This window comes from Rhea americana, unplaced genomic scaffold (genome assembly GCF_003343005.1).
Source record: "Rhea americana isolate MKP2758 unplaced genomic scaffold, rheAme1 scaffold_9, whole genome shotgun sequence".
Classification (NCBI taxonomy): domain Eukaryota; kingdom Metazoa; phylum Chordata; class Aves; order Rheiformes; family Rheidae; genus Rhea; species Rhea americana.
The window spans coordinates 10,199,201-10,220,136 of record NW_028187088.1 but is presented as its reverse complement, the minus strand read 5'-3'; the positions used below and the strand labels follow the sequence as shown (position 1 = coordinate 10,220,136).

At 41.3% G+C, this 20,936-nt stretch overlaps 1 protein-coding gene across 1 annotated transcript in view; it reads left to right on the top strand.

Annotated features, from left to right (window-relative positions):
- DGKI (diacylglycerol kinase iota) overlaps nt 1-20,936 on the top strand; it is a 177,371-nt gene that overhangs the window by 134,512 nt on the left and 21,923 nt on the right. Inside the window, exon 29 of the mRNA XM_085324112.1 lies at nt 13,712-13,737. Coding sequence (XP_085180238.1) covers nt 13,712-13,737 — 26 coding nt within the window. The remainder of the gene's footprint in view (nt 1-13,711; nt 13,738-20,936) is intronic.

Genomic DNA, 20,936 nt, shown 5'->3' with positions numbered 1-20,936 from the left:
AATGATAGCAAAAAAATATCTCACTCTGTGCCCTGTACTGTTTTGCATCCTGTGGGATTTCAAAARTTTCATTAAGGACAGCTGCTGCTGTTAATAACTGCTACTGTCTGGAAGCTAATTTTAGTGTTCAGCTTTTATATATGTATTTTAAAAGATATTTTCCTTTTGCTTCTTGTGCTGTTTGTATAGCAACCCCAAGTCCTATTATATATATGGGATATATATGGGTCTGTTCAAGTGATTTATAATGAAGCTAGAGAAAAGACTTACACCTGGAAAAATATGCATTCACAGGTTAGTCTTGAGCCTCTCCCAAACTGTCATTTAATCTGTCTCTGCTTTCCCCCAATATTTCTAGTTCTTRTGGTGTTCACTGCTGTCTTGGACAGGTGAAGGAGTTCCAGGACATGTTRGAATAATAAATACAGCTTATGTGAAGACCTGCTGAAAAAGGAACACAGTTTAGAGAGGAAAACAATGTTAAAATTACAGGGGGATAGGGAAGAATGTGGACACTAAAATATGTTTTTAAGACTGGCCCTAAGCAGACCATCATCCTTTTTTTTCCTTTTTTTCCTTTTTCTTTTTTTTTCTTTTTTTTCCTTTTTTTTTCTTTTTTTCCTTTTTATTTTTTTTCTTTTTTTCTTTTTCATCAAATCCCTTCAGATTTCTCAGTTGGGAATATGATTCTGTTAGCTAGCATGAAATGGAGCAAAATAACTATGGAGTATCTGAGCATAAATGAGATACTTTTGGTATATCCTGAATATATCCTAYGCATACAAATCCAGCCACTGTATCTGTGAGGATAAATATGAGAAGAGCTGGTCYGAACTCAGGATCCAGAGGGGCTTGGCATTACTTCAGCCATGTTGTTACTGTCTCGGGGACTGTTCTGGGCATAGAAAAATCCTGACATTTTGCTCTGACAACAGAGAATGCAGAAACAGGACTAGGGAAAATGTTACCATGTAAACTCCCTTTTATGTGAGGGRGTGTGTTGTGACTATATAATGATTACACCTGCCAGACCTGAAAGACATCTGCAAACAGTGAGAACAAGATGGTTCTGCAAATCATTTAGTATGAACCACTGAAAACTTCTGCTATCTCTTTCAAGTGATTGAATCCATGGAAAACCTTATTTAATCACTTACTCCCCTTTTAATTAGTAGAGTTTTGATGTCTGTCACCACTGCTGAAGTCTGACCACATCTACAGAAAACTAGTGTGTAGAAAATTCATGTTTTTGATTTATTAAAACTTCTGTAGTAGTCATTAGAACTTGGCTCTTGTAGAACCTAGACCTATCATCCTGACAAGCTGCTTCCRGTGATACTGAGCTTTAAGACAATGTCCTGTGCTTTACTCTTGTTAAATCTAATTAGAAAAGAAAAAAATTAGAATTAGGTTTTGATTTGCATATGCACAGCCTAATTTGCATATGCAAGTGCAATGCAAATAGTGTTTGTTTTCTTCCAAAATTAAGTCTTCAGCCCTTTGGTGTTGAGATGTTCAATTGCTAAGGGGATTTATCAACAGTAGGCACATCTGATGAGGTGGGTCTATGCTTCTGCCTGTTCAGTATGTGGTGGAAATCGAGTACATCCTGTACTGCATCCTGTAGGATGTTTTCTTCTCATCAGTACTTATTACAAAATAATTTTATTATTCAGTATGTAGATCCCTGGAGTGGATAGGATGGGATTCTAGCTTCCTCTTTTCCCACCCACCTCTCCCAGCCCTCAGAATGAAGACTCTTAATGATTTTTTGCAGCATCTCAATACCTGATGTGCAGCTGAGGAACTTCACCCTGCTGACAAATTGCTTTGGCAGACAGTGACATGCAAAACACTCCTACACACCATGAGACTACAAATTGGCTTCTATAGAGATATCTTGCTTGTTGATTGGCATCCCACTCTCCAAAAGGCAAATGCAAGCAGTCCAGCTCTTCRCTTCTCCTTGGGGTGATTTTAAGCAATAGAGTATATGTGCTTGTCAAAGGGACCTACATACTGTGGTGTAGAAAGTTTAGTGCTGTCGAACTTGAAAAAGCCTTTTGAGTTTTTCCAGTATATAAGGGGAAGAGAATGAGTTTTCAAAGTGGAGTATAAGTTTTTTGTTGGAATTTGTTTAAAGGATAAAATTGTTATTAAAAGAGTACAGATAGTTGGGTGCATCTATTTTCATTAGGTTGCTTACCATAAGAGGTATAAATCTTCCCCCTCTTTCTGTCTGAATCCCAAGGCCAAAATAGCAGAGTTCTTTCTTCTTTTCTCCTTTCTTGTTACGACTCATTCTTTTTTCCTTCTTTTCTCTTTTTTTCCCATCCCTGCTTGCTTACTTCAGCCTCTGTAGTGAGGAACAGAATCTGTGCTGAGAAATAAAGCAGCTCTATAGCCAAGAAGGTTGGGGAACATACCAARATAGTCAGTTCTTGTACAATTGCTCTCTGTTTATCTGAGTAAAAGAAAATGACATTTAATAATTTAATCTTTAGGTGTTAGYGCTTTCTGCAAGCCTCAAGCACTTGATAACTGCACTAAGCAAGAAAAGGACAGTGGAAACAGTGGGGCTGACAGAGCCACGGTGGGATGTGAACATCCCACTCTTCGACTTTATAGCATGGAAACAGCAGMTGTAGGGCTCCCAGTGAATTTAAAGGCACTGGAAGAGCAGCTACCAGGGTTTCCTATGGTGATATAGGATGACTGACAGAAAAGGAGCTTGCATTCTTCTGGGCTTGTGTGTATTACTTGAAGCASCATTATAGTTATAGGGTGAACATCCTCCAGCACTCTAGGCTTTCAGTCCACTAAAGGCTGGAAAAGAAATGAATCTTGCAGTTTTAGATAGTATGTATGTTTGTGTTTGTGTGTATTTGCTATCTATATGTAAGAGTCGAAGCAAGCCAAAAAAAAATCCAGATCCTAGTTTTCCAAGCACTGGACAGGATTAGGCAAGCCTGTGTCCATRTACTCTGTCCCTGCCATAAGGAGCTGCCATCTGCTTGGAGAAGAGACCAGTTCTTAATGTGCTCCTGTTCAGTACAAAGCTGCTGTATCAAAGCCAAACTAGTAAGCTTTTAGAGCTTAAGGACATGTGTATGAACATAACATCTCACTCTCATACACAGGTAATGCACATATTAAAATACATAGTAYGTCCAAGCTTTCACCCTAGGACATTTCATAATATGCGTTCAGGCAGTATTTATTCATATCCCGGTCGTATTTTTACATTCCGGTTGAAYAGAGAGATTCTGTTCTCTTGCAAAGAGAATAGAAATAACTGGTCTAAACTATCACACAAGTACTGCTTTGCCTGATTTGACTGTGGTATGTTCCAAAAAGTCAAACCTGTGCTAACTTTCCCTAGTTCTCTTCTATTATTTAGATATCTGCATGTTCTRATTTCTGCTCTGGCTGGAAAATGGAAAGGCAATTGTCAAAATACCATTCAAGAAAAGCTCAAGGCAGGGCATAGTCATAGGAAAACAGGTCATCTTCTGAGCTTTTTTAGTTTAATATTTTAGAACCACAAAGTTCAGAGTGTTTGGATGAGCCTGGGAGCAATATTTTGATGTGAATGTTCATTTAACCCCTTGAACTAGAAGGGAAACATTTTCTATTGGAAAATGTTGCTTTGTTGAAATAGAAACTACTTGCAAGTGGGCTGAATTTAGCCCACTTCAGGCAGAGGTTCGCTCGTTCATCCGACAGTTCTTTTGTGGRGAAGAATACCGCCTCTGGCACTGCCAAGCAGCAGGTGAGCGGGGCACTCACCTGCGACGGAAGAGATGGGTGGCTCTTTGGGAGCTGCCCTAGGTCTGTCACGTCCTGCGTGTAAGTCCTAGTCCCCTGACTACAGGGGGAAATCTGAAATCTTAACAACATTCAAAGATGGAGGGAGGAAAGTTATCTCTTATTTCCTTGCCTACTGCTCCTCTGTGCTGGGAAAGGAGTACTAAAACCCACAAGTTTGCCTCAGTAGCTGAGACTGAATGAGCATTTAGCAGTGCTGGCACAGAGGTGGGTGTGTGGGACGGAAATACATGAGGAGTGGGATGTAGCACATAGCTTTAYTGAGATTCCTGGCAATGTTGATGCCCATGGGCAGGCAGGGACAGGTGGACTTGGCAAAATTGTGCCAGGAGCTGAAATCAGAGCCAGAGGTGGCTTCRAGCCAGATTAACCCTGACTCCTGCATTCTTGTTTCTGTGCCAGGTCTCTAAAACTGCAGCACAAAGCCAGATCTGAAACTTCCATTACAAGTTTTATTCTCCACTAATTACTCTATGGCAGGAGTGTGCAGGACTCAGCAATTTGCCTAAGACTATAGAAGTATSTTCATCTATTTGTGTGTGTTATGCAAATTAACTAAAGTGTTTGCATTTTTTTGAATGACAGGCAATTAGTGACACTTTTGAAAGTCAGGCCACTCATATATGTGAAATTAATTGAAACRATCTGTTTCTGAGATATTCCTGTGTTTTAGCTTCTCTTCCCCCAAAAACTCTAAGGGCAATTTAACAGGCGTTGCTGACTTGCTTTGTGGTAATAAACAGCATTTAGGGTCACTTCTAGGTTGTTCAGAAACCCAGACTGGCCTGGCTTTATTTGGAAGCTGCCTTAGGTTACCAAGCAGATAATGCACTTCAGCTCCATCTAGCCTGAGGGCCAAGTGGGTGATTATATGACTTCTGAATCACAGCGTGCCTGATGGGCCAGCAGTGTGCCTGTCATGGCTCTGCAGTTATCAGAATAATTCCGTTCTCTAGGTTAAATAAAAGTTACAGTCATAGGAAAATGACTCATGGAATAATCTTTTCCAGGAAGAGGTACACAGATCATTAGTCAAGAAAGGGAGTTGGATGAATTTGCTACCAGATTGTGCTTAGCATTTTGTCTTTCATTTTTCATACAGAAGGTTAAGGCAGTGCATATACCTGGCCCCTTTACTTCTTGTTCCGTGTCTTTTTATGTAGCTTTTAATACAGAGCTGTTTGAAACAGCATCCAGTCCCTTGACTGTCTGTCATTTCTCCTCAGTATTGCATGGTGTGGCTATATCTAACTTCATATTCTTTTAGGGTCACAGCTGCATCAGCTACTGCCTCTCCCTTACCTTTTGCATCCCAGATTCATCAGGCACTTGACAAGTGGGTCAGTGAGGATTGTAAAGATTTAATTCAAATCTTGAAAGGGAAGAATGTCTTTACAAAGAGACTTGGATCAGACCCTCTTCAAGCCTAATGTCTTACAGTCCTCTGACGTACTTTTGTGTGATGTGGTGATAAGAGAAAGAGGGGTCAGGTATTAAGCTAGAATTACTCTACAGTGACCTGCTGCTCATTTGTAAATGCYTTCTTTTCCAAAATAAACCATCAATCCAGCTTTATTTGTCCTTTATTTTTCCTAAGATGAACACGTTAGAACATTTCTCTCTTTTCTTTTAACCTTTTTTAAAAATAATGTTAAACATGTTTGGTTTTGCATCAGGTCTTGACCTGAAAATGTTTTATTCCCCTCTGTTAAGAAGCAATTTCCAGGAAACCCCTCTGGGTGTCACTACAACTTCAAGTATAACAGTGTTACTGTGTTCCAAKCCTTCATTCAGAGTCTTTTACAGTGGGCAGAGAAGTAATGCAAATGGTAAGAGCCAAAAGGTTAGCAGTGGGAAAATATATGGAACAATATAAGGGGCATCGATATGCSTGAGAAACAGCAAGGAATACACTGGAGCTGCCCTTGTTTTTGTAAAAAGCAACAGGCTAGATTCCTACATGTTGTGCTGCTTATGAGCAGTATGTAGCAATGGCTTATGTGCAGGTGGAGGCTAGGCAACAGGGGCGGGGGGGCTAGAGAGATGCCAGACAAGGTTTCTATCTTTGCCTTTTACAGATAGCAAAATTAGGTTCTCCAGACTGTTGGTACAGATGAATAGGACATCTCCGAATAGATTCCTGCCAATTAATATGTACCTTGAATGGATCTTTTTAGATTCAGGGAGTGTTGTTGGTCAGCATTTTCCCATATGTGTTAMTCTTCAGACAGTATTGCCATTATCTTTGAAAAAATATATGGGAGAAAAGAATTATAGCAAAGTTGGGATAGTAACAGCAGAAAGCCTAGTAGAGAGACTCGTAGAAACACAGAGTAGTATGGGTGGGGGAAGAAATTCCAAGATCATCTAATCAACCCCCTGCTCAAAATAGGTCCAGTCAGATTAGATTTTTCATAGTCTTGTTCAGTGAAGTTATGATATCTCCAGGGATGGAGATTCCATAATCTGTCTGCACAACCTATTCCAGTGTTTGATCAGCTACATGGTGAAAAAAATTCTCCTAATCAATCTGAATTTACCATGTTCCAACTTGAGACTATTGCTTGTCATCCTACCCTTCCTCCTCCTCCTCTTTACTTTAAGAAGACTCTGGCTCTGTCTTCTTTATACCCTCCMGTTAGGTAGTTTTGGACACCAATAAGATCTCCGCGATCTTCTTATGGACTAAACTCCGCTCTCAAAGCCTCTCCTCATATGCCATGGGCCCTAACCAACTTGCTCCAGTTTGTCAATGTCTTGYTTTTCCTGGGAAGGTCAAAACTGGACACACAACTTAAGATGCAGTGTAGTGAACAGAGGAAGAAAAATCTCTTCCACCTATCTTATGGCTATGCTCTTGCTAATGCAACCCAATATGCAGTTTTTCTTTCACTGCTGCAAGGGCACACTGCTGGCTGACATTTAACTCGTAGTCTGCTAACACTCCACATCTTTTACCACAAAGCTGCTTTCTAGCCAGTAGGTTCCCAGCCTGTCCTGCTACATGGGGTTAGTCCTCCTCAGATGCAAGACTTTGCAATTGTCTTTGTTGARCTTAAGAATGATCCTACTAGCCCATTTTTCCAGTCTGTTAAGGTCACTCTGAATTGGGCAGGTGTAGGTTCAGAGTGTAAGTGTGGGGAAGCTCTCAGTAATTCTTAGRCTTTTGTCTTCTATCAAGTGCCATAGCAGGTAATGGTGATACACAGGCTGAGCATTATTTTTAGCTCTCTTTGGCCTCCTCCTGGTAGAGAATGCTGAGAGAGCAGGTAAGCAAACCATTCTGCCTTTCTGACAGAAGCGTAGGAGGCACTGTCTGCAGCTGGGACTGCAGGAGACTCAGCAGGCCCAGAGGGGCTGGTGCACACTGCTGAATGAGGGGGTGTCCTCACCTGTATTTTAAAGATACTTAATGTGCTAAAACTTTTATTTAATAGAATCATAGAAACAGTAAGGTTGGAAGGGACCTCTGGAGATCATCTAGTCCAACCTCCCCGCTCAGCAGGGTCACCTAGAGCATATTAGACAGGGTTGCATCCAGGTGAGCCTTGAAGATCTCCAGAGAAGGAAACTCCACAACCTCTCTGGGCAACCTGTTCCAGTGCTCCGTCGCTCTCACAGTGAAGAAATTCCCCCTCATGTTCAGGCAGAATTTCCTGARTTTCCTGGTTCAATTTCTGCCCATTGCCTCTTGTCCTGTCACACGGGACAACTGAAAAGGGTTTGTCTCTGTCCCCCTGACACCCTCCCTTCAGGCACTTATAGATCTTGATAAGATCCCCCCTCAGTCTTCTCTTCCCCAGGCTGAAGAAGCCCAGCTCTCGCAGCCGTTCCTCATAGGRSAGATGCTCCAGCCCTCTGATCATCTTTGTAGCCCTACGCTGGACTCTCTCCAGTAGCTCCATGTCTCTACTGGAGAGCCCAGAAGTGGACACCAGTACTTGAGATGAGGCCTCCCCAGGGCTGAGTAGAGGGGCAGGATCACCTCCCTCGACCTGCTGGCAACACTCTTCCTAATGTACCCCAGCATACCATTGGCTTTCTTGGCCACAAGGACACATTGCTGGCTCATGGTCAGCTTGTCTTCCACCAGCACTCCCAGGTCYTTCTCTGCAGAGCTGCTCTCCAGCAGGTCAGCCCCAAGCCTGTACTGGTGCCTAGGGTTATTTTTCCCTATGTGCAGGACTCTGCATTTGCTCTTGTTGAACCTTATGAGGTTCCTCTCCGCCCAATTTTCCAGCCTGTCCAGGTGTCTCTGAATGGCAGCACAGYCCTCAGATGTATCAGCCACTCCTCCCAGCTTAGTATCATCAGCAAGCTTGCTGAGGAGGCACTCCATCCCCTCATCCAGGTCATTGATGAATAAGTTGAACAGGATGGGGCCCAGTACTGAGCCCTGGGGGACGCCACTAGCCACAGGCCTCCAACTAGACTCTCTGCCACTGATGACAACCCTCTGAGCTCTGCCTTTCAGCCAGKTCTCAATCCACCTCAGTGGATTTGATTACAATCAGAGAATACGTGTATACACCCCAGTGGGGATGTCGGGATGCCACTTACAGGTATGAAGGCRTGTATGCATAAAATGAGAAGAAATGCATTTAATCTAAAAACTCTTCCACTTTCCTGGTCACAGGTAGCTGTTGTCAGAGTGAGTTAGAAAGTCTACAGAATTACATTGCTGAAGCAGGGAAAAGAGGAAATGGCCATAAAACCCATCAGAATTGCTGCATGCAGATTRTTATTCGGCCTTTAAATTGTAAATGGCTGGTTTTAAATAGGCCCAGTGCAGATGGTTTCAGCTACAGGTTTATTGATTAAAATAGCTGCTTTACATCAGTTCTGTGTTTGTTTCTCCAGAGGCTTTTGTCTTCATGAATAATGTAGCCATTTGCCGAAATTTTGTTAGAATTCATCTGCTGGAGGCTGTCTGTGTTTCTCCAGCTTCTTAAGCCCCAGTTGACTAGGCTCTAAATTATGACAGTTCCTTCCCTCCTTCGAAATGAATATTCCCTCTTCCACCCCTCCAGTGATGAATAAATCTAGTGCTTGCACATTGGAGAGTGCACTTGGAAACAGCTGCAAGTGTTTGACTGTTTGGGAAAGGCTTGCATGATACTGTAGGGTATCTTGGCTATGCTGGGGATTAAATTTTTTTTCCAGGGATTTATCCAAAGCCTGTAAGAGTGAGTGGAAAAAATCCAAGTAGCTTTGGATCATACTGCTAACTCCTGTTTTAGGTGGGCATATCATGCCTTCAGTTTCATAAGTCTTCCAATTTTATGGAAGCATCTAATGAGCAGGTGATTAGGAGATTTTTGCATTATTCTTCAAGCCTTTTGATACRTTGCTGAATATTTGTAACTCATTTGCTGGGAGATCTTTGTACATCCAGTATATGCACAAGAAGTACTGCTTTGCTTGCAGAAGAAATTGTTGAGCAGGCAATGTGCAACTTCCCTTTGTAGACTGAGGTTTCCAAGTGCTGTTATCCCTTTTGAGGAGAAGAYTTCACTCTGCAATAGAGGGAGAATGCTCCTGCAGGACCCCTAGCAAAAAGAGAGGTGCAAGCAGTGTGGAAAGAAATCAGAGGCAATAACACATTTTCCCCTTCTCCCTTTTAATCCTCTTCCCTATCCTGGTAATACTGTCTTTTCCTTAACTGGTTGCTACAGCAATAGCTGTAAAGTGTATGTCGAATCAGAGCAGGGGAAAAGTCAGATGCTGGCATGACATCTTTCACAAGGCAGTGGCCCTTTCAGTACAGTGTGAATCTGTAGTTACTTCTGCCCTGTAAAGGTGCAACTTTGTTGTTTCTTATTTATACTCTTAAAGGTTTTGGTATGTGAAGGCTAGTCTGAATTCCAGTAACATGTTGTGTGATACTTGGGCAGTTTCACTTMACTTATGGGCATCAGCAAAGTTCCGTATGTGGTTGAGTAGTGACTTCTAATATTCACTAGTTTTTATCTGGTTTTGAATAGCTGGTAGTAGAAGCCTAGGACCAACTTTCATAGTGCTGGTGCTGCAGAGAAGAGTTGGGAAATAGCAGAAAATCTGAAGCTTCTTGGCCTAGGTCAGTCTGATTACTGCCTACAAGTGCTGRCTATCCTGCCTTCTGTCTAGCCTAYGCTGCTGTTCTGGGTGGCACCTCCATACGRTGGAGCAAGAGTTCAACAAGGGCTGAGTTGGAATAGGGCTTCCTTTTCACACTTATGCAATGTGAAAGGGTATTGCTGGTAGAAGAGCTAGTTTAAGCTTATGATTTTGAAAACGTAAGTAGTCATGGACTTTGGCCTGTTTTCTTTTTACTTTCTTCTTCTGGAAGGGATAGGAAAAAGGCAGGAGGAATGAGCCTTCCTTTCTACAASTTAATTTTTCACTAAGAGCACAAATAAATAACAGCTGAAATGAGAAATAACCAATTCCACTCTGAAACAGCTAAGAATAAGATACTGCGGTGCCTGAACTTTTACATTTCCTCTCCTTTCCTTTCTCCTTTCCTCTCTCCTTTCCTCTCTCCTTTCCTTTCTCCTTTCCTTTCTCCTTTCCTTTTTCCTTTCCTTTCTCCTTTCCTTTCTCCTTTTTTATATTTTTTCAAATGAAAACCTCTTTATGAGATCATTTTGCCACAGATCTTGGAAGCATAATAGTTCTTCCGAAGTATGACTGACCACAACTTTCTACTTTTTTCAAATATGTGGAGGTGGTGAGAATGATGATAACTTGCTGCTTTATGACAGTAAAATACAGAGCTAGTCTCATGCTCAGGGTGCAGTTGACAGGAGCTAGCTAGGCATTTAATCAGTGGATGTTAGCAGCTGAGAATCCACCCTGCTCAGGACACCCCTTTGGTGATCAGTRCTGCCATATTATTTCCTTCATGCTCCTTACAGAACAGAGAGAGAGATGTGTGACCAGAAATACGAGCATTCACCTGATTTTTTTTTTCTTTTTTTCTTTCTTTTTTTTTCTGTCAGAAGAGCCCCCTGTGGCTACAGAATGAGTGTGTGTAGTCTACAGCAGATCATTAGACTTCTTTTTTTCCTCTCCTGGAATCTGTTATAAGCAAAAGGTAGACCAGAGAATTCATAAAATGTCCAACACTATTAGTGGAGACTTTAAAAGGGCTCAGCAGCTTCATTTCCTTATTTTATAGTTATTTTATAGTTATTAGCAAGACTCCCATTGGTATAGTTAGGCCGGTGTTGAATGGTTTGGAAAATCCCTTCCCTTGCTGAAATATATGGCCTGAAATCACAGGAGAGGGCAGAAAGTCTTCTCCATTCTTTGCCAAAATACTCTTTTGGTGAGTCGTGGAATAAAAGAGGCTAAGTTTATTGTAGTTGATCCTTCGTTAACTCAAATGATGGAAGCTCTCACTGAGACTTTCCTGTGCCTGARATATTCAAAACCTCTCTGTGACTTCTTAGCTGCCTTGGAAAATTTTAGTTTTGCTATTACTTTCCCCTTTGAAAGCCGTAATTGGGTCTCAAACTTTATTAGGGTGAGGCAGACAGACGCATACATACACACCAGGGTGCTATGATTATATAAACCTTATTTCTTCAGGAAACCAGGCTACAGAATTCCAAAAGATGCTTGATGAAACCTTTCAAATGAAAWCGCTGCTAGGAGGAACAGTAATACCTTTTAGATCTGTTACTGTTCATCCATTGACTTCAGAGCATGCAAAAAAAGCTACATATATGGCATTAGTATTTCGAAAAATGTATTTTTGAAATATATGCAKGTTGTTGATGTTTTAAGGGGCTAATGGCCTCTATTTTACTGGACATAATACAGAACCAAGTAATAAGATAGTCTGTACTGTTTTATATTATTTCCCAAATAAAGACCTGAAAGGTGATAAAGCTGTGTGATTAAGAAACAAATCAAAAGAATAAATGCTACTGATGGTATAGAATACTGCATTAGCAATGGGTAGATGGTCAAGAGATTTAAAAATATTTAAGAACCTGAAWAATTGCACCATGGGTATGTCCCATCCCACACTGTTTAACCTTATAGGAAATGTTGTGCATTGAGTTTTGACCTGTAGAAGGGCTTCTGCTGGAGATATGTGGAAGGAAGGCCTGTAACTGGCTAAAGCGATGGGACCAAGCCCTAGTGATGCTTGCTAATCCTCTGGGTTACCTGCGTTCCTGTCTTAATTTGATGGACATGGCTGAAGTGGAAGGACATAGCTGTCTTGTCTGGCAGCAGAGCAGGGTAAAAGCCTAGGATGTTCAGCAGCAATCAGAGGATTTAATGTGAGTAGAGGATTAATTAATTCTGCCCCATACAGACATGTTGGCTTCTAGCACAGTCAAAATCTTAATTAGGCAATCACATTTTTCCTTTCACTGTGACCATTGCTCCAGCTGTGCTGTAACTCCTTCCTCTCTTTCTTTGCAAATCTCTCTCTTATAAAAATAAAAATTTGCATACCTCATTAGGGAAGTTTCCTTCCTTTCTTTCCATCTTTCCTGTTTGTGTCTACATATTTGCATATTTGCTTTTGATGCTCTATAATCCCCTAACCTTCATCTTCAGACCCCTGTTATGGAATGAGATCATGACTGCTTCCTCAGTTCCTTTATTCCTCTAAATCCAGKATTTTTAACCCTTTGCCACCCCCATCTTCCCTGCTGACTGTGTACATACACTCCSCTTTGTTCCTCACATGCTTTCTATTCCCTTTCCCATTCTCTGGTTCTTTTTCTGATGCCAGTTTTGATCACTTTGCTGGCAACATTAACATTTTTAAATCTTTGATAATCTGATAATCTTTGATAATCTTTAGTATAAAATTAAATACACCTTGAAAGAAAAACAGGAGCTGTACCATTCATTGCAGGAGCAAACGCAGTTGAAAGTTATCATGTGGGAAGTGCTGAGGCAATGGTCCTATCTACTGTGTGGTGTCAGTCTGAGACAGAATAGCCATCCCAAATTTGGRGCCCAATTATGCTGAGCCAAGCTACTGCAGCAAAAAGAAAAATGATGGGCCAATACTTTCCATTTCTTTATGTTCCTCTGTTGTGGGTGCTGAGCAAAATGATGAGGAGTATAATCTGTAATTATGGGAACTGCGAGACAGATCAATTGAATTCAGTGACACCCTTCTGTTCATCAGCAGGGGCACTGACAGATTCTTCATGTTTTATAACCCCTCACTCTCTTGGAGTATTATCAGAGATTTAAGACACTRTGCTGTGTATCATACTGTGTTAGTGTATCCTGTCATTCTTGTGCTGCTGCTATTGTGTTCTTTTCTTCTGTAGTTTTATTTGTCTGGACCTTTTGTTTGTTTTTGCCTGTTTATGTTGACTTTGTGAAAATGGCACCAACTTCTAAGAACTAGGGCTAGTGTTTTATGCTATCTGCCACACTGACTCATGGAAGGAAAAATGGTCTTGCTGATGATTGTRAGTTCCCCTGAAGCTTTTATTTCCTTCATCAACACTAGTGGTAAGGTTTCCTCCTAGTGCCTACTTCCATTCCTGCAATGATGTCTGAAGGATCAGCACTTTCTCACCAGTTACCCTCAGCTATTTCCAGCAGTAACAGTAATAGATAAGGTCTTTGCCAAGTACCTAGAGAAATTCTTGGCAGGAGTGCTTARTAGTATGACCACAGCTGTTTGCTTTTTGGATGTGATTCCATACAGCTGCTCGGGTCTGCAGGATCAGCTGCTAGCACAGGTCTCTGTGCTTTTCTCCTTTTTTCTTGTTAGCTGTCTCCTAGTCCTCCCTTTAAGTAAGCTGAAGACTAAAACCTATCACTACTTCTATCTCCTATTCCCCACAGTGACACTGAACATTATTTGTGACCTTTTCATGCAAAAAAAAATTGACTAGACTTTGTTGTTTTATTCCAGGTCACCGGTCTCTTCAGACGATCAAGGTAAGTTCTGTTTTATAGATATTACTGGCAGATTAAAAACAAGAYCAAAAGACTAGCTAGGAAAATGAGTTTGAATACACCTGTGGTGGAGAAGATTGACCTTAAAAAACTTTGGTGTTGCTCACATTGTTTGCCCCCAGATATCAAGTGTTTGTTCATTTTGTTGGAGCTGGCAGAAGTTAAGTCTGTGTTGAGTTGCCTGCAAAATGAATCTTGCTCAAGCAAGCTGTACCATTGCAAGTGTTTGCAATTTATTCAGGCAACTGCATAGCACCTCACCTATCAAAGGACATGTGTGGGCTTAAAGGACAATATATGACTTTCATGAAGATGAGCTAATCTCTTATGACTCTTATGAGACTGCATCTTTGTAGTAGAGTGAATTATGCTTTAAAGACTTGAACTTAAGTTACCTTGGGTTACCAAAAATATCAGTTTGTATGGTCTGGAATTTAGCACAGCTTCTACRTATAAGATTTTCATGGCTTGAGTAGCTAGAGAATTGCAGGTAGGGTAATAAACTTGCTCTGAAGCAAACTGAAGGATCTGATCTTTCCCTACGGACTACAGAAGGAGTCTAYAGTGACTAGCTGGTTACCATCCTGGCCAGCTTAGTTGCTTAGTKCTGGGTGCTATGATCCTTCAGAGTACATTAAAAATGTAGTTGCATTGGTACTGAAATCCAGAGACATACTGCAAGGAGAGAATTGCACTGGCAGAGTTGMATAAGGAATGGGAAAAAAGGGAGACTAAAACTTAGATTGGAAAGTTTATGATGTAGCTCTGAAATTTGAATATTTTGGCAACAAAAGAAATAGATATGTATAAATATCTATTTTCCTCAACCATCCAATCTGTATGCAGTTACACAATCAGCAAAATTTAGAATAGTAAGGAATATTGCAAATGAAGATGTAAGGGGGATCTAAGCCTGGAAGTGTATGGAGAACTACACAAATGAGCAATGAAAAATGCTGACTGATGGATCAGCATTTGGGTTTGGTGGGATGCAAAATTGCAGCAACAAGAGAGATTGCAGGGTGTGACTGAAGTACGTAGGTTTAATCGGAGTGCAGGGTGACTAGTTAGGTGTCAATCTACATTGTCCTCAGCTCTAACCAAAWTTTTTTTTAGCCCAGAAAAGTGTCTGTCAAACATACTGTCCTGAATATTTTCTCTTCCATCTCCTTGACATGTCATTTCTTAGTAGAGAAAGTTATAAAAATGGACACACTGGTCAGACCAAAAAATCTCTTTAGCTCATCTGGTCCATTCGTATTACCTAGTAATAAGTGGATCCCATAACAAATAAGAGAATGGGGCAAGCCTTCARTTTGATTTTCCTCCTACCCACCGTCTGCTTCCAGAGATTTGCAGCTCATGGACTTCATGAATCAGGTTCTTGTTTAATAGTTCTACTTTTTACTATGACTGTAATTGGTTAATATATAGTACAGAGACTTGTGAAATGTTAGTACTATTCCCCRTTTCCCAAACCCTCAGTATAAACGTGAAAGTATTATGTTTTAATATACTATTTTAAGACCTGGGCTCAGGCTTCTTCTCAGTGCYTAAGCTCATTAGTGATAGACTGCTCTTGCTTTCTTGTTTGCTTTGCATTTATTCTGTTGCTCCATTTTTATCTATTAACAGAGCAACAGACATTGTAAAGTGTATATCTTTGTGGATCTTATTAAAGTTTAATATTTCCTGCTGTCATAATGCATTCCTTTTTTTTCCACTATTTTTATATTGTTTTTTCTTTCATAAAATCTTCCTGTTTGTCATCTACCATCTGTTGCTGGGATCTGACTTTTCAGGTTTGATAAACATATCTGAATAGCTTCACCCTTTCCTCTTTTCTCTTTCTCCCATAAGAAACCTCCTCTGAAATGCAGGGTTAAAGGCCCATGGCCCCTTGACAAGTTAGAGACTCAGCAGTGCTAACTGTTACAAGGTTTGCATTTCRGGACTGTGCAATATCTAGCTAGATTTGTTGTCCATTGAATAAATGTATTTAGGAGCTTGTCTCAAATACAAAAAGCTTCCCATATCCCAGTGACATTTTAGAAAGAGAGGCCCAATGCCTTGGACTTCCTCTCTCCCCTTACRGCACTTGAAGACCATGGGAAATTAGCACACTACTGAAAGGAAAGCATGACAGAACTGTTGTAACACAAGATGCATTTTGAACCTTGGTTCTTCTCAACCCACTTTATGCTTAAGTGTTGAAAGCATCTGAATTAGTCTTAGATCTGAAGTTTCTTCTCTAAACACATGATGGGAGAGCTGAAACCTTCTCTCTAAAATGCCATTATGTTTATATAGACCTTGCTTTGGGTGTATGATGGGATAAGACCCTCTGAGGTGTAGAATAACCTACCCTCACAGGCATCACCCTCTGACCTTGTTTCAGCTGCTCCTCCCTATCATGCAGTAGCTTTTTCTGATTTTATGATACTGCAATGTTTTGGGCATAACAGATAAGGCACTCTCTCTTGTGCAGTATCTTTAACTTCTCACTTGGCCCTTGGTCTATTTTTTCCCCCTCTTTCCTCTTTAATCTTCAGACCTCTTTTCTTCTCCCTACTGTTTCTCTTTGCTTCTCTTCTTGCCYACCATCCTTGTCTCTCTTTTCAAATGTCTTTTTCCTCTTGATCGTGACCTTTCGGTTACAAAAAAGCAAGAGCAGTCTATGACTAATGAACTTATGCACTGAGAAGCATGCATTCTTGTATTGTGCTCCTCACTTTGGTTTCTGAATGTCCTGCCTCTCCTCCATGTGCAATGCACCCGTCTAGCATTAGTTGCAAGCAGAAGCTGCAGCATGTGTAGCCCAGTAACAGAATTTCTACAGAATCTAGCATCTAATGCAAGTGGCACTTCCATTAATCCCTGACAGGACAATACATTATGCTGTCTTGAGAGAAGGTGAGGATAAAGCATCATCTGCCTGCCACTGGACATCTAATGAACAATTGTCACAGCCCGCAATGCTCCTTATTGTGGACGCATGTTAAGGGCACCTTTATCAGTTACAACATGGGACTATTTTAATTACCATAGAAGGGGAAACAATGGCTGCCAAAATAACCCTAAATCCCCAAAGAGAAAAGTAAGCCTCTTAAATTTTTTTAGAGAGTTTATGTCTCTGTCTTCTGTACAGGTATTTAGGAGATATATATTTAAAGAGTGAAATCCACCTTCTTTTAGAATGAAAAAGATAAACAAAACCAAAACCAGACAAAAACTTTAACTCCCCAATTCCCTAACTGGCTAGCAGAATGGAACAAGACAAATGAAAACCAAAGCATGATAGTTTAGACAAGGATTTGGGGTGACTGGTATGAAGAGTGAAATGGAGGGGCCCCCTATTCAGCCAAGTGATCCCTGGTGCGATTACATGCCCTACACCCTTGAAGAGCAGCAGTGCTTGGGCTCTGGAAGCAGCTGAGTGTCAACGATTGGTAAACAGCAGAGCTGTAACAGATGTGGTAGATGTCACAAGCGAGGGGACTGGGTTTTCTCAAAGACTAATGCATTAAATAATATTCTTGTATTTTACATTGCCAGTGGTATTGCTTTTTCTGAGTTATCTTACCTTTTCTTCAGTTAGCCTGTATAAATGAGAGCTGGCTGCTCCTCCTCATCGCCTGAGAGATTGAGGGAAACACTCTTAAAAACAGTGCAATGAGTTCCATTTCYGTTCCAATCTTCTGAAAAAGAAATGACAGRAAACTAYTGTGATGTGAGAAATTAAGACAAGAGATAAATGATAATGAAAGGATAAATTTTGGAGATAGTTGATTAGTACAATGTAATAATAAGATACAAAAGATGAAGATAGAAGGTATATTTGGAAAGGCAACTGGAGACAAAGATCTCTCAGATTCTGGYGGGGGATGATTTTAAGTATCATCCAGTCTGGAAATCCTACCGTTAGGAGGAGTTTGTGCTGAGGCAGGAATGCTTTAAATAGTGACCTTCAAGTTAGCATTTATTAGAAGAGTTGTCTAATAAGAAATGATTGAAAGAAAGAGCCACAAGATACACCTATGTGCCTAGGCCTTCCCAGTTGCTTCTTTAGTCTCGAAAACAGTTGGACTTTATCCAGTTCCACACACTGTCATCTAATGCCATTTTAGGATGATCAAGCTATCTTCTCAAGGTTAGTAGATGYGATACAGAACTAATGGGAGATTTGCACCTTCTGGAGTGGTGTCTAGAGGCCAGAAAAGATACCCTAGTGCAATTAAAAAGGTGATAGATGCTTGTGTGAATGCAACTGAATGGAACTCTAGAGTCTGCAGTTTAGGATGGTGCTGGTACCATTGAAGCATGAGCCAGGGAGTATTCAAAGTGCCTGCACCACCACCAGCAGATGCTGCTTCACAATAGGCAATATAGTTTCTTTCATTTTCACTTCTCATAATTCTGGGTATGTTCCCCAAAGCTTTCCTTGAAAGGTAGGTTTTGCTGGGCTCTAATGAGAGGAGTTGGGGTATTAAAGAGCACATACTGCACTTTCATTTTGTGATATTGGGATCYGGGAAGAAGCTGTTGAAAATGTTGGCAATGGTATCTGCAAGTTAACTAGGATTAAAAAAATGATTGGCTCGCAATGAGAGTTGGGAGGGGAGCTGAAGGGAGGAAAGCTTTGCTGACTTGGAGAGGAGTCTGTGGATGCAGGTGCTCAGGRTAATGGAAAGGGTGAAAGATTTACAGTGAAAAAAGGCATAAGATAAAGGAGTGCCTGACTGATGTACCGATTTGGTTCTGTGAGTCCAGAACTTGCTCTTCTGGGGTTGGATTGAATTATTGCCTTTCTGTATTACTGGGAGGGAAGGACAGAGTTTTCATTTTCTTATATCTAAACAGCCATTCCTTTCACAACACTGATTCAACCTTCTCGGGCTATTTTTTCACAAGAAAAAGACYCTCCAATGACAGGGTCTTCAGGTCTCCTCTCCTTCTGAGCCAAAGTGGAGCCTGTGACTGCTGCGAGGTTTTCAGGTGTGATTGAAGCAATAATGCAAAAGAGCCTTTCTTGTGTAGTAGTTGTTTCTGCAGACCACCAGCAGCAGGCAGGCTCTGGGTGCCAAAATGGGACTGCTGTTGGTGCTCTGGGAATAGAGGCTGTCCTTATCTACCCTGACCCTGACCCCCTAGTCAGATGTTTGAGCCAGCCCTCGTCCAGTTAGCACCCACTGCTCTTACCAATAATGCTGTGAGCATCAACTCTGGAAAACAAAGATGCCACARCTTGAGAGCATGTTCTTGGGTCTTTTTTGTCTCTCTCTATCGCACTGGTTGCTCCTCCGCTCAGAGGAAGGAAGGAACAATTGGCCTGGTTCCAGCTCACCCATCCACATGGACAGCTTGGCCTGGGTTCAGACTGGAAGCTTGGGACAGGAAGTGTAGGGAGACATTCTGTTTCTAAATGTCCCCCTGGATGGAGAGCACTGCTGTATAAATCACAAGGAAGGGAGTGATAAAATATGTGCATGCAAGACAGTGGCAGCTCTACCCTAAACAGCAAAGTGGTTTGTTTTGCAGAATCTGTTCCTCTCTTGAAGCCAGGATTTGCTGTGCACTGTGGTATTTTTCCAGTGCTGTCTGTCCTGTTAAAAAGAGGAGGTGTGAACCTATGAAAGGAGGACGATGGCTGAAGGAGCCCTAGAAAAGAGCTCAAGAGCTGAGAACTCTTTCTGGGACCTCCAATAAGTAGGGCAGCCTGTAGAAACATGGATTTGACTCTGTCAATGTCCTTGCTACCTTCTGGAGTCACTAGTCCAGACTTCCCAGTCTGCATCACAGACTGTGGTTTTGCAGTCATAGTCTGCAAAGGGAGATTCTCCTCAGCAGTTGTTCTCTGCCTTAAAGTATCCTGCTATCCTGAATAGAAGGAAGAGCACAGAAGTACAAATGACCGCAAACCTCTCAGTGCTGGTAGAACTGTCAAAGAAAAAAAAAGAAGCACCTCTATTTTTTAGGCTAGCTTCTTTCAGGAGAGAAATCGATGGTTTCACGTAGCTGTATTCTTCAGGGTGATGTTGCAGCCATTCACCTAGCAACAAATTAAGATGTTGTGGAATGCTTTCTCAGAAACGAATCAAAGACCATGCAGCAGGGGGGCTCCTGACTGCAGGTATTTATTTTGATTAATTGGCCACTTTGGGAAGAAAGCTCTCTTAGATAGTGTTTTGAAAGTATGTCTATGGTCAGCTGAATCAACGTTGCCTGGGGATCTGCTCTGAATTCCTTCATTTGCTTCTCAGCCCTGCCGAGGCTGGGATCAGTGCAGTGTCGTGGTAGTTGCAGCAAGAGAAAGCGTTCTGCCAAAATGCTTCTGTAGGTCTGAGGAAGGTCYTCTCTGCCCTAAACCTTTCAAAGATGCCTATGTCCAATCTCACATCCTATCTAAGCAGACTGAGGGAGATGGAGGCAGCTCAGAGGGAGAGGTCTGACAGCTGTGGACATTTGAATGAGTAGTAGAGAAAAACTCAGAAATGTTTCTTTTCTTATCTCTTCCCTCTCAGAAGGAACTGAGAACAGGTAACATGTTGCCTGAATCAAGGCACCTATTTTCAAGCAGAAGCCCCCGGGTAACCCTGAAGTGTGCTTCTCTCCTGGTCTTTGTTTCTGATGGAGGCAGCATTTCTGATCAGATTACAGCGGCAATTTATTTAAAAGAAAAAAAACAGAGAGAGAGAGAGGAAAAAAAAAAAGAAAAACGTTCCTTCCACGCACCCAATAATCTAGCCAGCAAGTAAATGCTTGAACTGATTTACAGATTATTTAGTCCTAYTGTGAGCCCCTAATACTGTTGAGGAATTGCTACTTAGATGGAAATTGCTAKGCAAACCCATTGCAGTCAGTCTTGCAGTGGCAAAAACCTGAGGGGGGTGCAGTAGGAGTGCTTGTAGCAGTAATTGTACACCAAGTTAGGAAGGAGGAGGAACGATTCAGCCCACAATGTTCTTGGTTTTCTACTCTTTCTTTTTTAAAATTAAAAAAATATGCCATCACTTAATTATTCTAGCTAGAAATCTCTTCCTGCCAAAGTAATGTCACTCTGATAAAGTGCCCAGATTAGTCAGCTAAAGTCCTCCCTGTCYTGTGTTCTCACTTGATCAATGACATTTTCTTCCACCACATCATTGAAAATGACATTAATTGTTCTTGTCTTGGCTCAAAAA